The 22801-nt window shown below is 45.4% G+C and overlaps 1 protein-coding gene across 2 annotated transcripts in view; it reads left to right on the forward strand.

The window, feature by feature from the left end:
- Window positions 1-22801, forward strand: part of BMP1 (bone morphogenetic protein 1) — a 984430-nt gene that overhangs the window by 375816 nt on the left and 585813 nt on the right. For both annotated transcript variants that reach the window (XM_069617748.1, XM_069617749.1), the window contains exons 5-7: window positions 12619-12797; window positions 13681-13786; window positions 20992-21116. In XM_069617748.1, the coding sequence (XP_069473849.1) occupies window positions 12619-12797; window positions 13681-13786; window positions 20992-21116 (410 nt within the window). The remainder of the gene's footprint in view (window positions 1-12618; window positions 12798-13680; window positions 13787-20991; window positions 21117-22801) is intronic.

Genomic DNA, 22801 nt, shown 5'->3' on the forward strand with positions numbered 1-22801 from the left:
CGGGTAAGCATCCGTGTTTCGCGGGAAAGTACATGCCCAAATAAGGAAGGCCCTGGGTCGGCTCGACCTGGGGAAGGTGAAGGGAGCAAGACGGTCAGCGGACAGGACAAAGGACCCTCGTGGTCTGGCCATTTTGGGAGCCAGGCCACCATTTTGGGCTAAGCGCGAGAAACGCGCTTAAAACGCCAAAAGGAGCTCAAAACACAAAAAACGATCGCTACCACCATTCCCGTCTGTGAATCACTTGCACCGATCAGTTACAATCCTAAAAGAGTATCTAGGGCCTGTAGAAGGCTAGAGACCCAAGAGAGCAGTAACTTAGCTTACAGTGCCCTCTTGTGTCATGTTGCACTAAAGCCGCAACATGATAAAAGAAACTTCGGAAAACAGCGTTTCCCAGTACTGACTGTTTTAAGGGCATGTCCGTTTCCCCGTAAGAATGGAGAGAAAGCCCAGAGGAGTGCGGCAGAAGGCTGCACTTCTCTGGCAAAGTCGAGAACAAGGTGAAAAACAACAGCAAAAAGTTTAGGGGTTGCCACATGGAAGGAAAATTACCTACAATTATGAAATCTTTCCTAACAGTAGCTTTATAGACCCGGACAGCATGCTGTAGGTAGTATGGGCCCAGAAACCTCACAAAGTGCCCTTGCTGCGCTGTGGCCTTTAACTCCATTGGCAGGGCAGATCATTGTGGTATGTCCCTCGGTCAGGGTTGATAAAGCATGATTAGAACATTGGAATATTTTAACATACATTTCTATGGCAAAGGGCACGCTGATATAAGTCTTATATGCTAGCGATGGCTGGTGGAAGTCTTTAGTCCAAGGTTCCAGCGATTCTCTTTTGCCTCCCCTCGTTTTAAACTGAATATTCTACCAAGATTGGGTGGAATGTTTCTATAGCTTTTTTAGACCGCAGAGATGTCCAGCAGTTCTGGTTCTTCATACCTCTTTGAAGGCCCTCGTTCCATGTCTGCGGAGGTATACTAGTTTTACGTTAAATATCAAAATCGGGGTGCCATGCAAGTAGTCTCGTTTGGCATAAAGAGCGCACCTCTCCAACCAGATCCAGGTCCCCACGTTCAAAAGAGCAAAAGCAGGAGGATCCAGTTTCCAACATCTAGCACCCAGAAACTGGAATGTATTGCCCACATCACTCGGAAACGAAGCCTCGTACACCGTCTTCCGTAAAGCTCTTAAGACCATTCTCTTCAACTGATACATGGCAGCTAGACCTCCCGTCCTCTTCTGGAATGTAGTTAGCTAATATTGCTTGTGCGTATGATCAGGCCCCCTGTAACCACAGACCCATCATGTCATACCAAATTCTAATGCCACTGTGTCCTTTTTTTTCTGTCCTCTTGGCATTTTCCCCACTGCATGAGCCACCAGGTTCTAGTTCCACTGTAACCAAGGAGCACCCGGCTTACCCCATCATGTAATCCTATCCAGTTTTGTTTTTCGGTGTCATTATGTACTCCTGTTGCAACTAAGCCTACTGTAACAGTGCCACAATGCCTAAGGGCCATTGTGCGCTTTATAAATGTAAATCAATGGTTCCGAGAAATGGTGATCTTCCTATCATGAGAACATCATTCCATTGTGAACTGCTCCGTCCCCTGGGGGGTTGTCTTCAGACTAACTGTTGCAGGGCACGGTGCGCGCAACATAGCAAAGAACATACATCTTGTACACATATTAATGTGGGCGGCTGACGTTTGTCCCCTGAAGGAAAGACTGGGCTCATTCCCAGCAAGTTTGGGCGGAAACGGAAGCTTTCAATGTGTAAATATCTAGACTGATTCGCAGCACTCTCGAGAAACATGCAGTGCAGAGAGTAAGCAGCAAAGGAACAACGTGTTGAACATCGCTGATCAATTGGTGAAAAAGTCACCGATTTCACACAGAAAATAAATGGTTTCTTTGTCAGTGCAGAGTTTTGAGCAGAGCATAAAAACACTGTAAAAATGCGGCATTGTCCAGTGGTACAGAATTCAAACGGGAGTAACAGCTGGTGCAGCCCCCACCCCCTTTCCAAACATGCCCCCAGCCCCCAACCACTGAGAGAAGATGATTGCAGATGTTCCCAGGACCTGTCTTTGAGAAACAGCCTGAGAAATGCGGCCCTGACTTTGGCGGGAGGAGGAGATGCTAGGCCGTCATACGGGGCCCAGGGGAAGGGCAATTCCAGACTAAATGAGCGGGCCCCACTTAGCCAGAGACAGTGACTAATGTGGAGATGTCGAGCTAGGCTGCTGCCTCTAAAAGAGGGACCGCACGGCCAGTCGCCCGCCACTGGGAGTACTGTAGGGCCGCTGGGTCTGGGCTGGCGAGAGGTACGCTGGTCAAGCCTGCCTTTGCCCATGAACTCCTTTTCTGACGGGACGTGCTCAGACTCCATCTTGCATCAGCGTTCTGTCTGTGAAGGGCCGGTAAGGCTCGGGTCGTTAGCCATGACCTAAGGCTTGACATTAGGCTGAACTATCCCCAACTTGGCCTGTTATTTTCAGGCGCCAGCCGCGCTGGAACATTTCCCCTTAGTTCCCTGTGGACGGGTTTCCATTTGCGTGCAGCATCTGGCGTCTCAAAGCTTCACGCAGTGCTGACGTACATGCTGCTGAGTCATCCCAGTCTGTGTTTCATGGTTTAGGCTTGGCCGTCATAAGGGGGGCAATAGCTCTGCTTTCTGAAGACCCCTTAGTGGTTTTCTGCACTCGACTTTAGGTCAAGCATGTAATTTACCAGGCAGTGTGGAGTGATGGAAGTCCTCGTGCTCCAGTGCCTATGGAAAGGGGAAGCATGTGCACACGCGTTGTACACACCCTTTAGATCCCACAAGGGTACAAAGAAAACTGCGCCTCTTAAGTGAACTTGAAAATCTGACAACTCCTTTTAATGCGTTTTTTTAAATCGTGTTTTGGTTTACACCAACCTTTCACAGTATAAAGTAAAACAAAAGTTAATATTACTTTTATACAATTATACAATCGCAAAAAAAACTAAAATAGAATGTCATAAAATGCATCCATCTCCTCAACAATCAGCAATGCCATATTATACGAGTTTTTTGTTTGCACTCCGGAGAATTGCATGCAGGGGCAACAATGAACATGGCTGCTAGAGACGGGCAGGCACTTGTGCATTAGTGCCCAATGGCCAGTCAAACCATGGCGTTGCTGGACATAATGGGAAGTGGGGGTGCTGATAGGCTCTCCTGTAATCTCATCCACTGACGTGTTGAAATATGGTTTTAGCTTTGATCCTGGAGACGGCAGACAAGCGAAGGCAGATACCTAGTGACTATTCTGCTACTAGTCGGCGTGGCATTTACCGAGGCTCTGAAGAAGGCCAGCCACAATGCAGCCTTTTACAGGTTGCAACAGTATTAGGGAGACACCAGTGCCCCTCAGGCCCTTCAGATTGCGTACACTGGGAAACACATACCCCTCATGAGAAGCAGTACAGTTTGGTAGCGGGTGCAGGTTCCCATCATCCACGCGGAATCCAGTGGTCTGTTGGCCATCGCTTGTGCTGGTATGTTGATGTAGGAGTGGCTTGCACTGGTAGTACAACGCCGGATTTGGGGCATCTTTGGGCTGGTTTGGCATTTGGAGCTTTCGATGCTTTGCCTTTCCCAGAGCAACCTCTTGCTGCTATAAACTAAATGTGGAGATGGGCACGTTGTTAAAAGGTGTAAAAGGTTGTGTAGCACGCGTCATGGTCATCTAAAGTGGTGATGCTCGATTCTGGGTATTCCCTGCAAGAAGGTATTTTGTATTGTGGTGGGAGGGCTAGAACTACGTTCCATTTTTAAAAAAATCTGTTTGCCATCTTCTTTGATCACTTGGGGTAACGTTATTTTTTATAACGCTCATCTTGATACATTTGTTAATTGTGAAAGCCATTGTGTGAAACATCTTTGTGAATTGTGAAATCCGTTGTGTTAGAAAAGGATTCCATTCCATTGCAACGAGCAAGCACTCGTACTTCTTTTACTATTCTGCAGTGTCATTAGGAACTACAGTTCCCAGGAACACTTGCCGCCTATTCCCTGATATGTCAGGCGCTTTCAGTGCCGGCGCTTTCAGGGGCAAGCCAGTCTGCGCCACTCCCGCCGTCCAGGGCAGAAACCGCTGCTCGATTCTCTACAGACCTCCAGTAACATCCTCACAGGTAATCATGGGGCTGCTCCCTATTGATAAGCTCAAGTTAGACCTCAGCACGCACGCACACATTAATATGGTCCAAAAAGCTGTGGACACAGTCTTAGACCACACTAGCCAGGACTCGTTCCTGATCAAGGAAAAACTTGCTACCAAAAGGCCCCCTAACAAAGAGAAACTGATTACCCTTCCTCAGAACAGTCCTGAGCATCACTCCACAATTAAACTCAACCTAAAACTATGCCTACTAAACACTTGTTCTCTTAATAAACACGCACAATGTGTTCACGACAGGATTGTCGATGAATAAATAGACATATTTTGTATAACTGAAACCTGGCTTAAGGACCCCATCGGCCCTACCTGTGACACTGCAGTTCTGGAAGGTTACTCCATCTTCTATTCAAACAGAGAATAGGGTCAGGGGGTGGTGTTGCAGTAATTGCAAGAGATTCCATCCACATGTTCCCCAGTAGCATAGCATGTACAGGCTGTGAAATCATGCATACCCCTACGGCTACCAGCAGCCTAAACTTGATCGTCCTTTACAGGCCCCCTACGGCTACCCCAGACTTTAATGATGAAATAACACACCAGCTAAACATGCTCAAAGGACCGAACACAGCCACACTAGTTATGGGTGACTTCAATCATTGGTATGGTGATACCAAAGATAAAGAAGCCGGCAAACTACAAAGATCCCAAAACAATATTGACTTTAAGATCAATAACCAAGAGCCCACAATGGACAGCGGTCATCTTCTCGACTGGGTCGTCTCTAATAACCTTGAAACTAGAGAGTTCAAGACTGAACTTTGCATATGGTCAGATCACCACAGCATTTCTTTCCAAATCGTCCTGCCTCTTCCCAAACCTAAAACTCCCAACTGTCCCATCCTTTCAGCATACCGAAACTACAAAAACATTGATAGGAACCATCTCATACAATGCTTGGCTAATGTTGAAAATGACCAAGCTGAGAACGACTCTTGTGAAACTTTACTATCCAACTTATTTAGCCATCTTGAAAAACTTACGAATCAAGTAGCGCCCCTTCAAACCAAGTCTACTAGACCCTCCCAAAAAAACAATGGTTCTCCAAAGAACTGGCAGAACAAAAAAGGGACAAACGAATCAGAGAAAATGTTTGGCAAAAAAAACCCTCATCTGCCAATAAAGCCCTATGGAAGGAAAGTGAAGTAAAATATAAACACATGATAAAAGAGGCCAAGAAAAACTTCTATAATGAACAGATCTCTACAGCCGCTAACTCCACCAGCAAACTTTTCAACATCCTTAAATGTATAGAAAAATCCAGAGCCATCACCCCTCCTTTCCAACCCTCTCAAGAAGAATGTGATGCAACCCAGATCGCCTTCTTCAATAAAATATCCAAAGCTAGGGATTCTATCACAAACTCCATGACTAACAAAAAAACGACAGTCACTTTGCCAGATGAGACCGCTCCATCACATATTGAAACTTTCAAGTTTACACAAATTACCAGCAGTGAAATGACCAAGGTACTTGCATCCATGAAACCTACGACATGTTCAGAGAATATCATTCCGCCCAAAATAATACTGGACAACACTGACATATTCGCCCCTACATTAACTAAGATCATCAAGGCCTCCTTCAGAGATCAGAAAGTCCCTAATGCAATCAAAAAGGTCACAGTAACGCCACCGGTTAAGAAACCCAATCTCGACCAACGAGATCCTAATAACCTTAGACCTATAACTAACTGCAATTTTGTCCTTAAAATCATGGATAAGATCGGCACCATGCAGCTCCAGGCACATGTGGAGGCTTCCAACTCCCTACACACACAACAGTCAGGCTTCCGCCCTGCCCACAGCACTGAGACGGCCATGCTAGACCTACAGACCAAAATGCTTAGCATTATTGACAAGGGTAGGACAGGTCTGCTCATTCTCCTTGACCTCAGTGCTGCGTTTGACCTCCTCGACCATAACCTTCTCCAGAAGGCACTAAAAAAGACCACCAACTGCTCTGATGAAGCCATCGGCTGGATAATGTCTTTCTTAATAGATAGGATATCTAGGGTCCATTGGGGGGACAAGTTCTCCTTGGAAAAGGAAATCCTCTGTGGAGTCCCGCAAGGAGCCAGCATGTCACCACTGCTATTCAACCTCTACCTGAGGTACCTATGCCCTGTCCTTGATCATATCGACACCTATTTCACAAACTACGCTGACGACATGCAGCTGGTGTTTGAGTTAAGTGGCAACTATCAGAAAGATAGTGAGCAACTTACCATGATCTATAACAACGTGGAGCGATGGATGGACTCCAATTGGATGTGCCTCAATGGAAAAAAAACAGAGCTTATGATATTTGGCTCATCTTCAGCCAGAGCAAAACTATCTCCTCCTATAAATCCTTCCAGATTAAAGACACACCCATACCAGTCCTGTGTAAGGTTAAAACCCTCGGTATGATGCTAGAAGCATCGCTTGGGGCGGATGCCCAAGTACAATATATTAAAAAAAAAAACTATGCCTACCACCTCAGACTAATAAAAGCTATTAGACCCTTCATATCAGAGGTCAACTGCGCGACCATAGCAAGAGCGACTATCATGTCGGGACTTGACTATGGCAACACTCTAGTCCTGGGTGCCTCCAAGCAGTGTCTGCAAGGTTACCAAGTTGTCCAAAACAATGCGGTTAGAATCGTTAAGCTCAAAACTAGATCAGAGCACGTTAGCAATTCCAGAAGGGAGCTTCACTGGTTAAAAATCGAAGACAGGGTACACTTCAAGACCTTAAGCATCGTGCACAGATGTATTCATGGTAAAGCCCCTGCTTACCTAAAAACCAGGATTAAACCATATTTTCCAAGTAGAACACTGAGATCGTCCCACGTTGGTAAAATCTCAGTGGTCCCACACAAACTCAAAAGCGGCCTAGGCAGATCCTTCCCGACCATCGCAGCCTCTCTTTGGAACAATCTCCCAGACCACATAAGATTGGAAACCAACTACATCCGCTTCCGTAAACAGGTGAAAACCCATATTTGTAAATAAACGACATCCCCCGTCAAGGCCTAGCTCAGAGTAAATTTATATGGTCGTCCCGTCCTCTTGTTTAGTCGCTGTCTGTTTGTCTCTTGTGTCCTTGTATCTGCGCCTGAGGCTTGCGAGCTACCGGCGCATTATAAATACTAAAATAAATACGAATGGTGTTGAAGGTGCTAATGTAAGATTTTATTTGCTGGGACTTTGTAGAAAGTGGGATGTGGGAGTCTGAATAACCAGGGCTCTATTGTTTAAGGGACATCACTTATTGCTTACACCCCCATCTTCAAGACCAGCGACTCTCCTGGCATACCAGCACTGGTAGCTAATTGATCTTGGGCTTTTCCCTCTGGCTAGACGGATATCCAAGAGTCACTGCTGTAAACCACCTTGAGGAATACCGGCACAGGAATCCGGTACTTCACACCTGCGCCCATTAAGCACTGTGGGCTTGCACCTGTCTCTACCCTTGCTGAACCTCTACTTGAGGCATGTACCAAGCGGCTGCCAAATGGCACAGGTTGCTATACCAAATACCACTTTTACATTTTCAATTGTCAAGAATGTGAATTGAGCTAGTAGTTACTTTCGCGTATTTTCACCAGGCTGAGACGTGGGTCGGTGGATACCCTCAAGTGCTTCACATGGTCATTCGCGTCTCAGCCCATGGGACGGAGGGAGTGACGCATTTGACTTTGGGCTGAGCGTAAGGTGTACACAAATGTCTCCTTCACTTCAGGATGAGATTACGTGAAAGAAGCAGTGATGTTGGTTGACAGAAGCGTGCTTGATGCCGTGCGCCTGGTTGCTGAATGTGCTATCCCGAGTTAGCATGAAGCCTGCATCCATAAGTACGAAGTTGGTTATCCCCTAAAGTTCTCCCCTAAAATATCAGTTAAAGACAAATGCTGAATGTAGGGGATGCCGTTCCAGACCTGGTCATTAGGGAACGATCAGAGATTTCCTCAGCCCATACTGCGAACAGAGTGAGATGGCAACGAATGCTCCAAGGTATCCTACTGCAAAAGAGGAAATCCACCTGAAGGTTCCTTATGTAGCGTCTCCAGTCATTGCCATCCGTTTACAAAGCAATATTAGTGGAAGCTTTAAATAGCCAGGCCGACAGTGCGATGGGAAATGAGGAGGGGGGGCCATATCGCAAAAACACAATATACTTCAGGCAGGAACTGAGACCCACATGCAGAAAGAGAAGATGGAAGGAAGTGTTACCGACCAGAGTATTTGCGGGAGCATCTATCGACTGGTTCCTGGCAATCGCCAAAAGAAACTAAGCTTTTGATTTGTAATTCTGAAATATGTGCCCCTTCCCGTTCTTTTTCTTCACTTTTTTAGTTTTGTACCCACTCTTTCTTGCTTGTACACCCATAATTGGTTTTATATTCTGTCTGTTGAAGCAGAGGAAAATGTGTAGTTTAAACAGACAATTTTTTTATTATTGTTTATTGTGAAACATATTCATAAAATGTTTTCACAGAAAGCATATAAAGAAATAAAAACACACAATGTCTAAAATTCAATAAGAATAATCAAACCATTCATTGTATTTTTTTCAGTGAAACGATAATAAAAAAAATGCCCTTTAAGAAACGTCAAATATTACAGTGCATTTTTTATGTATCATATTAAGACCAATAATGATTCAAACATATGAAGCCCAGGTTAAGAAACAAGTCTTTCAGAAAGCGAAGTGCTGCTAGAGCCCAACAGTTACGCCAGATGTCATCATTTGCTGCCATACATAAGCGACAGATGGATTATTAAAGTCACAGAGAAGAGATAAAAAATGCAGAGGGTGGCGATTCAAGGACTCGCACACCAATAGCACATGCATAATGGTTTCGACTGTAGTCGCAGAGTTGCAAAACCTACAAGTTCTGTGATTGTGCTCCACTCCCTCCCGAGCTCCTAAAATTTCTCCTGTAGGGAGTAAATTCAGTCGCAAGCGCAGAAGTTGATCCCTCCATGAAGAACACAGGAACTTGAACAGGTTGATGGCAGGGCCCCAAAAGGTCTTGCATCAAGGAGTATTCCAGAAAAGAACTTTAACTGCACACCTCTTGTATGATAAAAATCCAATCCCACTCCCACAGTTTCTTTTTTTGGGATGGGATGATGCCCGCAAGAGTGGAAAATCCACATCGTGTTTCACCATAATATGAATACTGTCAGCGGAGGGTTTAACACCTGACTTTATTTTCGAAAATAAACAAATTTGCTTCCATGCCACATGCGAGGCGTTTGACAAAAGACCCAACTCATAGCGCAAGACAGCATCAGGGACCCCTGGGTGACAATGTCAGACAAATTTCCATTAACAGTTGATGTTTTGCCGTTCTTCCACTGGCCGGGTTTGGGCATCTTGACCACCTTGCTCACCTATGGTGTTTAAGTGGTATGAGGTTTCCCTTGCCAGTGTGGCATAGGATCTGATCCTGAAGGGATCAGAGACTGGCGCAGCATTGGCACCTTGCTGCCATTCAGCGTCTGGCACTATGTCAAGGGTCTGTGTCCCTGGAAAGTGGAATTTTGGGGATGTGTCTCAAGTGAGCTTAACGATTCCTCACAAATGGATACTATAGTAATGGCAAAGTGCACACGCTTGAGTAAAGAAAGAGAGGAAACCCTTGCCACTATTAAAGTCTGTACCGTAGATGCAAACTGCAACCCCCTTTTTGGTGGTAAGACCACGTTTCCAATGGCGGCGTACAGTGAGTGCCACCAAAAGGTCTTGTGCTGTGACACAACTCCATGAGCCAGGCTCCTGGAGCCAGGCTGCTGCACATGGTGCCACAAAACGAACATGCATGTGGAGCTTGGACCATTTCTGCGCTGTGTGGACAGCGCTCTGTGCATGCAATGAGACATATGGGAGTGAGAAGCAATTAGTCCCGCAATGCTGGTTTTAAACGGGCATTTTGCAAGAAGTGGAGTCTGCTCCTCAAATTGCAAGCTACATCCGCTCCTTTTCACCGTCCTTACTGGGCCCAAGCAGAGTAAGCAAAGCCAGACACTTGGGCCTGGACATTTGCACATCTGATACCTTATTTTTAGATCCACGTCATTATGGCTTAAGCTTAATAGCTGCACAGTATACATATAATAAGATTCTCTCGACCTGCATGCCATTCTTGTCTGTGCCAAGGCATTACTTGAGAAAAAGCAAAGATCATTTGAGGCAATATTAAAATAGAATTGCAATTTAATTTTGGCTCCATACAGTAAATGTGTTTCATCTTTTCACTGATCTCAACTAACCTGCTCCTGCTGCAGTGTCCAGTTTCCAGAACGGGAATTGAGTGGTGTAATTGTATAGTAGGTGTTGGTGAAGAACCTCGCTCAGACCAGGCGCTGGCTCATGAATGTTGTTAGCATTGGAATGTACCATTGAGATAAGTGACGGGATACAGAGTCGTGTTGCTTAGTGTCTTAGTGTGCTTTAATTAAACATATGTGCCGACACGTGTTTCGACCCAACTGGTCTTTTTCAAGGCGTGTAGTTTTAGAGCAAGAAGAATGTAAGTGGAATGCAAGCTCCAGCTTGGTGGCTCTGTTTGTTAACCTGTACAGTAACCTGTTCGGCCAGGAGGCCACTGCAAGACGATAAGCGGTCGCGTCAATCTTTCGATGAAAGCACTCTTAAGACACCAAGCAACAAGACTTTGTATCCAGTTACTTATGAGCCCAATGGTACATATCGATACCAACAACATTCGTGAGCTAGCGCCTGGTTTGAGTGAGGTTCTTCACCAACACCTACTCTAAACTTCGCCAAGACGGAAGAGCACCGTCTTTCAAGAACCACTCACCGGCTGCAGGATCTACTACTCTCCTCACTTGATCATCGCAGTGATCTGCGGATTCTAGTGCTCTACCCAGTGTAAGTGTATGTCGGACACATGCATTCGACATTTGTAATGGCTTTACATTTTCTTTAAGAAAAAACCTAATGCAAGAAACTTTTACAAATGTTTTTTCAAAACATTTGAATTGTTTGAATTCGTTTTCTTAAAGCTTTTGTTTTATTGTACCTCCCCTCTTATAAAGCAACATAACGTGCTTTATAAAAAAACGAAACCAAAACGGTCATTTTATGGCAAGGAGAAAAAGGGTCCCACATTACTGTCTATGCCCCCAGCCCTGCAACCTTTTTATCAATGGTTTTCACTTCAGCTTTAAAGTACAAGCTGCAGCGCAGCTTTGCAGATCTTCAGAGGAGTGCCACTATTTCAGCTTTACTTACTCTAGTCTGTAAACAAGAATGTTCACAATAGTCCCGTAAACTAAATGCAGTGACACTGGCTGGCAAATGCCTAATACAAACACTCAAGATGAAGCTGTTGGCTTTACCAGTCAGTGAAGGACATGCATAGTGCTTATAAATCAAGTGGCTGAATGCAGACCTGGTTGACATTTTTATTACACCGGTAGCTCCAATTAAGTCATCAACTCTCAGAAGAAAAAAGCACTGGCGGGCACTTCGAACTCAACGTGTGGTGGTAAGGCTCCATACAGCTAGCTCAGAGATCCCAGGAGGATGTGTTTTGGGCGGGAAGTGGGTGGGGATGGCCATAGGGATCAGCATGGCAATGGGCAGTCAATGGGTGGATAAATAAGTAAAGTGTTGTGTCCCTCCTCGTATCCGTTTTTTATAGCTGTACTCGAATGCAATAGTTTTGGCTTGTAGTTAACGCCACCTAATAGTCAGAACTTAACAGTGGAGGCACCACGTGGGATTTTTACAGTTAATCATGCCCCATGGATAACTGCAGCTCAAGATCGCCCTCTGACCTCAGCGGGAGAAGACAGTCTAAAGTGAATGATGCGATTGCTACCAGAAGCCTTTTCAGTCAGTCGCTGCTAGGAGAGTGGCCACGTGGAATCACCATCCCAGTTAGTCATTCCTAGAGTATATGCATGGATTGGACCTTTTACGTGATTTGCTCGCAGGCACTGTATGCTAGGCATTAGCTGCCCCATTCACCAAGACCAGGGGAGCGGGATTTAATATGTTGATAATCAGATCGCCCAATGCCTGGTAGTGTCCGATTGAAATGGACAGTTCACATGTCGTTCCCAGTGAACCTCTCAGTATAATCTGTGACCTTTGACTGCCCCTTAAGGGGCGCAGTATTGATTTGCCCATTGCAATGGTCTATACTGTTCTGCATGCTTACTGAGCGTTCTAGAGCTCCTGCCATTTTTTCTCGGCTTTTTGTCCAGCTTTTATTCTGTATTGTGCACCCTCTTCACGATTGGAAGTGCCAGCTTGGTCATGGGGCAGCTGCTTCAGGTTCACCCCCTATATTCCTCTATGCTAGGTGCAGGCGACGGCGCAGCTGAGATCTAACATGTTCCCTGCCCTGTGGGCCTCTTTCTTGTTTGCTCCCTACAGGTGCTGTTCATATGTGGGCCGCCGAGGAGGAGGACCCCAGGCCATCTCTATTGGGAAAAACTGTGACAAGTTTGGAATAGTGGTGCATGAACTTGGCCATGTTATAGGCTTCTGGCACGAACACACACGCCCGGACAGGGACGATCATGTCTCCATCATACGGGAGAATATACAGCCAGGTAAAGTGTGGGTGGGCTCGTTTGACTGCATGTTCTGTTATCCAGATGAAGGCAGCACTTGCATGCCGTTCGTGTTTGACATTCTATGGGCTATACTCCACTTCTTAGTATCCTTAGCCCCTGCACTATTTAACAATTGCTTGGTTCACCTTTTCCCCATCCCTATGAAGGTGTAACCTCGCCACTGTTCCCTGACCACCAGTATGGCCATGACACCAACCTGTTTCTATGGGCTTAGCAAAGCAATGCTTTTATTCTGGTGCTCCATGTGCTTGGCGGGAGTGCCTGACCGATGGGGTGAAACCATAGACCGCACATGGTCTTTCTAGGCTTTGTTTGGATGGGAGGAGTGATACAATGGTTCTACTTAGCCATGTTGGCAGGGTGTGAGACGGTGCATTCTGCCCCTTCCCCACAGACCCGTGGGCGATGCAGGGGGCCAAGTAATGCATAAAGGTACTGTTTTGCTGGCCATGGGTGGGGAGCAGTGATGGGCCCTTCCGTAGTTAGTGATGGGGAAGAGTTTTGCAATAGGAGCCTTCCTACCTGGCACGTATTATGCAATAAGCCACTTCCTATGGCTCTGAGTGAGGCAAAACGACCAGCCCTGATTGATCGAAGATGGGCTGCTGCGGTAGCCCCTTCCTGGGCATTTTTGGTGTTAAGTGCAGTGATGGGCTCTACGACTATCTGCGTAGCTAGAGGGTGTATGCTGGAACATGCCAATTCCTGGTCAATCAGGAGTAGGGTGTTGAAAATGGCCCCTTCCTGAATTTCGGTGACCATGCCTGGCTAGAGTAAAACATAGCAGTGGGATTAGTTGGGCCAGGGTGTGTGTGTTTCTAACCTCCACAATGGTGCGCTCTCCCCACTATTTCCGCAGGGCAGGAGTATAACTTTCTGAAGATGGAACCTGAGGAAGTGGAATCTTTGGGAGAAATCTATGACTTTGACAGCATTATGCACTATGCACGCAACACGTTCTCCAGGTAAGACATAAGGTTGGGATTAATGGTTGGGGTGGGGATGGAGGAGAAGAGATGATGTACTTACTCACAGGGCTTACACACCTGGTATCATCCATAAGCAGGGCTCACAAAAAAATCTACTAGCCCACACGCATTGGCAAGTAGATTTTATGAAGGGTGAGCGCCATTTGCATGGTACTTGACCTTGCTTGCGAGTATGGGGATATTTGAAACCTTTACTTGACATTTACTGCAAACCAACTTTGTTTGCAGTTACTGGCAAATAAAATGTTCACTTTGCATGGCTGGGCTTTTGGGTGGCAGCATTGCACCAAATCTGACGTGTGCTTATGGTGACGTACTCCATTTTACAGAAAACACTGGCAAATATGTTATCACCCGCCACCATGGGGCAAGTGCATTTCTCTTAGGTCGGATATGTAAACGAAGGAGCTCGCCCTGCAGGTTTAGTGTGATTTTATTTTTTTTACAAATTTTCAATTTAGCGAGAGGCATGAACAGATCAATAACATGCACAATTCGGTCATTTTACTTGCTGAAAGGACAACAAATCGGCACATGAGAGAGCAGAAGACCAATAGAGTCTTAAAAGCTCGGTAAAGATCTGTAACAAAATATTAGGCAAACATTTACATGCCTTAAGAGGGGCCAGTAGGTGTGGCCACTCAAAAGATACATTTTCAATTAGCCCAAACTTTCCCTAGGTCTTTTCAAGCACATCTGTAACAGGTATGTTGGAATCAACACTCCACAGCAGCATAAAGGAGCTAGTCAGTGTGACATTTGGTGAGATCCTGGAAGGAACATATACTGATTTAGCAGTGACACCCACGGTCCAATTAGAAGACTGTATTTATTTATGTCTTGGAGGGTTCATAGATTATACTGCGACTTTGACAATTGATGGACAAATACCTACCAGGGTTTCATCCCCACCATGCAATGAACTCTCCTGTAATCTTGGTTCCAAGAAATCTGCTCAGTATCGCAGACAATTACCCCCCCACCCCCATCACGTGTAGCATTTGCTACTGTGAACCATAGCAACGCCCTCATCATTGTAGCTGGACCAAAAACTGAGAATAAAGCTTGGTGTGTCGTGTCACCATGCAGTTTCCTCCAAACATGCCCCCTCTTCCCCATTTTACTCCTCTCACGTCCTCTTTAAAAAATGAGAGAACTAATGTCCCTCTTCTTAAGATAGGCTAGAAGGTGAACTTCCACACAAAGATGCCTGCCTGATACAGGAGCAATCACTTACTTCAGTGCTGTCCTTCAACCTGTAGGCCCTCAAGGCATAGATACTGAAGAACAGGCTCAAACACAGGAACTCAAACTCGGATTTGTGCACTCTGACCCAAATGCCAGCTGCCAAGAAAAAGGACATAATACAATACCTTTATTAAACTTCTAAGAAAAGGGCCTAACTTTCCCTATCACTAAAGGGAATACCCTACCTATCTAAGGAAACTACACGTGCTCATCAGTTGTCAGGAAATCCAAAGTAAACATGTTCTCCATCCAAACTAACTCTATCTGAACCTACCACTATATTTAACTTAACTTTATAGACCAAGAGAATGTCTTCCCTTCACCTGGTCTTGTCCTCTGTCTTCTGTGAGAAACCTGACGGTATTCACTCACTCCTAAACCCCTTGGATCCTCTCTGCAGATGGCCAAGGAAAGACTATCGCTATCGAATCCCGACCTTGGGGTTGCAGGGGGGAGGAGGAGGCAGAGTGGGGAGAGGGTGGAGAAGCGAGGGTGGATCACCTGGGTGGATGGTTCTCAGGGAAGGGCAGTGGCGTTCCCTTGGGCGAGACATGGTATCCCCCTTTTCCTATTGACAACCAACCCTTCCCCAACCTTCATAGGCAGTTCTAAGCCAGTTATCCTAATTTCTCCATAATTGACAGTTGACAGTACTGGGGCGAAGAAGAAGTAACTAAGAGCAATGAACACTACGCTCTTTTACCACTATGGTACTGGGACGAGGAAGATTCCTGTTAAGATCTGTGAAGGCTATGCACGACCCTCTAATTGTGGTCAGGCACGGTTAATTGAGTGTTCACATTTGCAGCCTGTCAAGGGTCTGCAGGTGTAAAAGGAGACCTGCCCAGTGGAGGACAAAGCGACAGGGGCGGCAAGAGGAGCAGCAACGCGGTCGGTGCAAGCAGCAGGAGCAGAACGCTGAGATGCTGTGGACCAAGGAGAGAGGCGGTGCATGGAAGCATGGTGGGGGATTTCGGACTTCCTGGAGCTGGCTGAGCATGGTGAGGGGAGACAACCTACACATGGGTGTCTGAAGGGCTTGAGTTGGAGCCCTAAAGCTAAAACCAGAAGGCTCTGTGATCCGCTCTATAATCAGAACTGGGAAAGCAACCAGTGAGTTTCTAATGAATGGGAATCCCAGTGCTCGACTGTATGAACTTTGCATTACGTTCAATACTTCTATCGCAGTGGGCACGTGCCTTCAATAAGCACGTTTTCGAAAGTCTCCGATCCTTCCTTGTCAATTGCCAAAGAGCCGGGAAAAGCTAAGGATACCGTGTGTCGGAGTGGTTGCGTGTAGCAAGAAACACTTTTTTGAAGGTCTCGGACACTGGGCCATCCAATTAAAGGGAAAAAAAACACTTATTGAACAACAGAGTGCGAAGGAATAAGAAGCAAAACGAATGAATATTGTATACTGAACATTTTGAAGCCAAACAAAGAACAGAAAGTCAAATTTAAACAACATATGTTATACTAAATAATGGAATGAATACAACATTAAAGAACAAACAAGCCACAGCAGCTTGAGTTCTAAAATTGAATGTGACTTTAAGAAACCTACAAACAAAAGGTGTTGCAACTTGAACTTTGGAAATTTAACAAGGATACATTACTTTTTTTTTTAGCTGTTACTGAAATCTTGGACGGGAAACCCGGGCCCTGATTCAAACGTTTTCCTTTTAAGTGCACAGAAGATAATTTTGAGACTTTTTTGTGGAAGTGTTTCACTCTTGGGGAAGGGGACTTAAGGAAAGCTGTGAGCTTGAAGAACCTCAGAACTTTCGGTTAAACCGTTTTCTTTTTGGTTGCTGACATCCTTGCACATTGTACAGATTTAGTTGTGAGGGTGGTTTTTGATACAGATTCTTCAGATTGACTCTTTGACTCTGACTTTCCTTAGTTTTCTTCAGGTAGGAAAATCTCACCTTGGCATAGGGCAAGTTAGGCCTTTTTCCCTCCTGACATGCAAGTTAATAAGTTTTTATTTTGCATCTGTTGTCTCTGTCCTTCTTCATGATGCCTCCACACTTCAAACAAGTTTTTGTTTACAGTTTTTCTCTATGGCAGACCTGTTTCTCGACATAATTTCCTTGGATAGTCTTTAAAATCAATTATTGTAGTTCTTCAAGAATAGTCTTGGCTTTTGTATTGTCTGTGGTTCTATATTTACAACAGCTTCCCTTCACACACTTTCTCACACTCTTGTCATCACTTGTAGACTTTCCTCTTTTTACATTCAGGCTTTCCTGAGATGGGTTTATTGTGTCCCATTTTTAGGCTTTCTTCATCGTAACTGTTCTGTCTTACAATGTCTCTTTTATCATCTTGTTCATTCAAGATCTTTATATCCCGTTTCTCATTACATATTCTTATGTTAGACTTGCACCAGTGTTCAATTCTGCCGACATAGGGTTTGTTTCCTTCCTCACAGGGACCTTGTTTCCAGTATCTCCTTGTTCCCCACCTGGGTTGTTTCAACCCCTCTGTTAGTCTTCTTACTTCTTTTCTTAACTGATTTCTCTTTTGGTATCTCATCCTTGGGACCGGAATGAGTCTCTCTCTGCATATAATAACCCTCTTCCTTATTTGGGCTATTTGTTACTGGTTTATAAGTTCAATTAGAAATTCTTAATGTTAGTTTCTTATCCTTATGACTGGGACAAGTTGCTCTCCTTAACCCTCTTCCCCAACCATTTATTTGTTACTTATTTCCAACTCCAATTATGCAGTCTTACTCTTATTTTCTTGTTCTTAAAAATGGGGTTAGTTTCTTTGGGTTTATAACAATGCCTCAGTGGCCTCCTGGTTTCCCTGGTACCTCTTTCCCAGGATCATGGCGAGGCTCGGCTCATACTCACGTGTGCTTTCTCGTTCCTCTCTCTCATCGGATTCCCCTTCTAGGTTCCTTGTAGGGTTACTTCTCTGCCCTCGCGCTGTCGGCTGGAAGCTTTGCCTGCTTCCTTTACTGGCGGTCTGTCTTTCTTCAGGCGTCCTGCCGACCATTTGGATTGCTTGTTGCTCTTCCTTTCTGCACTATGCCTTTCTTGCATCAACACAAGCCGTGCCTCCAGCGTCTCGTGCTGGCATTCTCTGCCTTTTGAAAGTCGCGTGTTCCACGACTTGCCTTCGTTCCACCTCCACAAGGCATAATGTCGTCCGGGGGCTTCCCCTGCACACCAGGCTCTCCCTCTTCTCTCCTACTCATCTCAGTTAAATACATTTCCCTCATTAAGGAGACATCATCTTTTTCTTTCACAAATGGATTTCTTTTGCATTCCCTTCAGCCAACATTAAAGATGACATGTTATTTATTCCAACAGGTAGTCCCATGTATGCGGCTATGGTGGATGGCCTAGGAAGTTCCTCACATGAACGGGAGTCCTTGTCCCCAAAGGGGAAGTCTCTCCATGTGAGGTCCCACTTGCCTCGACCCCCTGGGGGGGGGGGGAGGGTCTTGCGGAGCGGGCTCACCTCCCTAGCCTCACGGGGCGGGGGAGTCCGCCCCTTTGAGGAGGGGAAAGGGACGAATACCTGTGATTCGTCACACCACCTACTTTGTGGAGACAGTACACCAAGTATCAAAAAGAGCTCAGCATTGGATTATCTTGGAATACACGCCTCAGACTTGACTGCCAATCTGTTGTGTTTGGAAATCTCGATTCTTCCAACTGAAGCTTCTTTAAAAAAATCCTGCCGTTTTGAGTAACCTACGGTCAGGCACAGCCAGAGTACTAAATTTGTGGTTTACAAACAATCTAAAATGCATATCGATCAGACAAAAAGAAATCCCAACTGCTTTCTGCCTGCCTTCCAAGCTCCACTTGCTCCCAGTGCCAATGTCCCTTTCAAGGTATTGTACCTCGCCTACAAACTATTGGAAACCACAGCATCACCATGTCCTCCAAATATTATCCACAGCTCTGACCACACAAGCTCTCTGATCTGGCTGACACCAACCCTACTGGTAGTACTAAGAACTAGTTGCAAGAAAAGGATGGACAGATGCTTCTGTTATCCCCATTCACGTATAGAAAAGTTACTTCAGCTAACGTATTGTAGAGTTAGCCAAATCAAGACATCTTAGATATGTAACATTATTCAGCTGCAGAGCTTGCTTGGAAAAATCCAACTAGTCCTGCAATGCCTTACGTGGGTCTGCCTTTGCCTCAGTTTGTTGTTAGGATCCCAATATAGATACCTTAAGGTTATCTGAATTCTTCTCCTTCCTTCACTGCAAGATATAAAAAGTTAAGATAAGATGTTTAATTTCTTGCATTTAGTCATTTTGGCTTTTGTCGGCCACTATCAGTTTATAAAAATACAAAATCTTGCTTTTAAGAAGTAATGAGGAATTGAAATGTCTTAGCCTGTTCAAGACTTGGTGAGGGGGTGGGGGGGAGGGGGGCACCTTCAATAAGGGGTTGCATGAGCTGTGTCCCCATGACCATGTGATGTCTCCTTGTCACCTTTAGGGGTTAAGCAAGAATTTTATTATGTGTGCTGATTCAACTCTTGGCCTCACTGATGGACTCATCCTGGATGCTCTGTAATTCTGTCTAATTTGTTGGTTAAAAGATTAAATTAATTTGTTTTGATAACGTTCCCACCCTTTCATTGGCACGGTTAATAGTGCAGTGAAAGAGGCCACATATTTTTCCATTTCCAGTGAGGTAAATGCTTAAATGTTGCCCACTGGCATGAGTGGTCGAGCATGCAGTGGCTTCTGTAATTGCCTGCTTTGGTTGGCCCTCAGAGTAAGGGCAGAAGGCAGTCCTCTTGCCCTCTTATGGCATTAGTTAAATGCTTCCTCTCGACAGTGGCCATGCTGCACATTCCTTGTGCCATTGAGACGCCTACCCAGCATTCTCAGAGCCTGTTTCATTTTTGTATTTGCATCTTGTGTTTTTTCTCAGCCTGCATAACCATTCCTGGGAGTCTCTCAAATCCCACAAGGGTTAGGAGCCTTTTCACCATGTGGGTCCTGCTGTGATATTTCACTTGCTGGAGTGTCCACGCCGTCACTGGTACCACTGGGCCCCCAGGAGTCCCAGCTAGGAAACCATATTGACTTGTTGGTTCAGGTTCCAATCTTAATGTTTGTCCTTGCCTGGTTTGGTTTCCAGTCGGCCACTGGGCTTCCAAGCCAAGTGGCTCAAAGCCTTACTGGTGCATATGGCATTTGTAGGTTTCAGTGGTGGTACTGATGCAGTTGTGACGCGTCAGGGCCTGTACTTGGGCCACTCATCCTTTCCTCACTTCGTTAGAAGCTGTACAGGGCCTTTTGTCTGGGCCTTCCCTTTTGTGGTTGGACTGGTCAGTCCATGTGTGTCCCCTTCCTCCCGGTGATGGGACTAGTGCATATTATCCCTCACAGACTCTGTGCAGTGCCACTCGCACCACACCTTCCCATCCTAACAAGCTGTCCAGAACCTGTTGCCCTCCCAATGCTCCCCTTAGTATTTACTCATCCGTCATCGCTCTAAGTGGGAATACCTGCACAGCCCCCTTACCATCTATAACGGCACAGGCCTAGTCTTACTGTGCAGTGGTGAAACTGGTTCTGTCTCCCCCCCCCCCCCTGTGCCTCCAGTCATCATGTTGCCTTCCATTTGTCTTTTACCAGTTCAGTTTCACCTTTTAGAGTTCCTACCAGTCCATCCTGTCCATTCAGTGTTGGCACCATTCACGCCTCCCAGCCCTCCACCCCACAAGATGTGTGACATTACTTAAATAGACCCTCAAAGTAGTTACCAGTCTGGTATCCCCTTGTGCACCCTGAGTTCTGATGGCTTTCCACTCTCCCTCTTCTACATCCCTCTCTACCCCCAGTGTAGCACTTATCAAGTCATATCCTTCACATATCCTCTAACTGTTAAATCTTTCCCATTTATATAGTTAAACAATGTCCAGTTCTTTTTGTTCTTCTTTAGGGGGATTTTTTTGGACACAATTCTGCCCAAATATGATGTGAATGGGGTGCGGCCCCCCATTGGCCAGCGCACTCGGCTCAGCAAAGGAGACATCGCCCAGGCTCGGAAGCTCTACAAATGTCCAGGTGAGTTAGTGCTGGGCTGCATGTTAAGAGTCAGGGGCACGAGGAAGGAAAATGGGCTTCTGGGGTGGTGTCGGGAGCTGCAGCAAGATTGTCAGGCTGTGGGGGAAAATGTACGGGTCAGCACTAAATGGGTTTGGTTGCAAATTAAGGATTACAGGTCAGTAGTAACTGGGCGTAGCTTCTTTGATTGGGTTATGGGGCACTGGTTACTGTGCTTATGTGTGTTGGAACTGTTAAAATGCCAGTGAAGGTAAGCCCAACATGACCGTGTACTGTGACCAAAAGTGGCCCGTCCGCTCCATTTCTTGTTTACTTCTCATTTCTGACTGTCTCAGCTGGTGGTCACTCCTTAGGGTTTCCCGTGTTGTCATTGCGGCTATTTTAACAGTTGTCATTTTACCCATCGTTGTTTTCACTGCAGCCGTTTTTGCCGGATTTGTTTTTAAATGCCTGGGTTTTCCCCTCTACCCCTCTAACCCACCACCTCACCTTGCCACCCACCACCCCCAAACCCAAAACACATCTATTTTAAACAAAAATGCATCATCTTCATGGCCATAGACATCGAAGGCGTCGTCAGGGCAGCGGCTGACGAAGCATTCATTGCGGTTTTCTTGGCTTTTTACATGGTAGCATAGGTTCTGATAAAAAAAAAACTATGTGCTGAATATTGTTAGGTCTCCCAATGCTCCCAGAGCAGCAAGAGGCTTAATCCCCGGGGAGCTCCAATGAGAAAGGATATGGCTTCGAACTAAAACGTGGGAACCAGGTAATTTCTGTTCTGTCCATTAAAACCATATTTCATCCATTGTAGAGTTATGTAATGGAGTCCTTTTTCTTCAAAACCTCTATTTAGTGTTCTGTGGTTAACCTTGTCATCGATCTGTGATACCGAGGAGTATGAAGCTGAGATGATGTTGTTTGCTGTGATTTTGAGGTTGACCCAAATAGAAACTAGTGCTGATTCAGTACCTCTCATAGCTCTAAAATTGACTTGTGAGCAATCTTATAAATTATTAGACTCTACGTGGTCCTAGATGTGGTTGTATAAATAGCTCCGTAGAATTATTTGGCTGGGTATGCTATGTTTGAGATAGGATGCATGTTGGAGGGCTCATTTGGGACACCATCAGTGTTTTATTTATAGGCAGTTTTGAAAGCTTTTGGTGAAGTTCCTGTTTTGAATGAGCAGTTGATTAATTTGCAAAAGTAGAACGCCTGGTGTGTTCTTGTTAAGGATCTTTTTGCAGATGTTCAGGGAGCAAGGGTCAATCAGTGGGCCGACCTAGTTGCTGGGTTTCACCAATTTGTTTACGTTTGGATCAGATATTGGTTTAAAACTGTTCCTGGTGAGGTTGGCGTTCTTGGCTTTCTGTATGTTTAGTGCTTTGCTACTGGAATGTTTGGCGATATCATCACAAAGATTTTGGATATGTGTAGGAGCTTTGCAGCTGGAATTGGAGTTTCCAATCTCATTAATGATTTGGTAGAGTTCCTTCTGTGGATGAGGTGCGTTATTGATTCATTCAGAATATTAACAAGTCTTTGCTGTAAGGATTTCTGATCACGGTGCATCATTGTGGCCACGATAAGATATTATCTTACAAGTTAATGGTAATATTTTGGCAGGAATGCAATGTCTCCTGCTGTCCAGGCCCTTCATTAGAGGCCTTCAGCTGCTTGTT

The sequence above is a fragment of the Ambystoma mexicanum genome, chromosome 10 (genome assembly GCF_040938575.1).
Source record: "Ambystoma mexicanum isolate Mex_15411 chromosome 10, UKY_AmexF1_1, whole genome shotgun sequence".
Classification (NCBI taxonomy): domain Eukaryota; kingdom Metazoa; phylum Chordata; class Amphibia; order Caudata; family Ambystomatidae; genus Ambystoma; species Ambystoma mexicanum.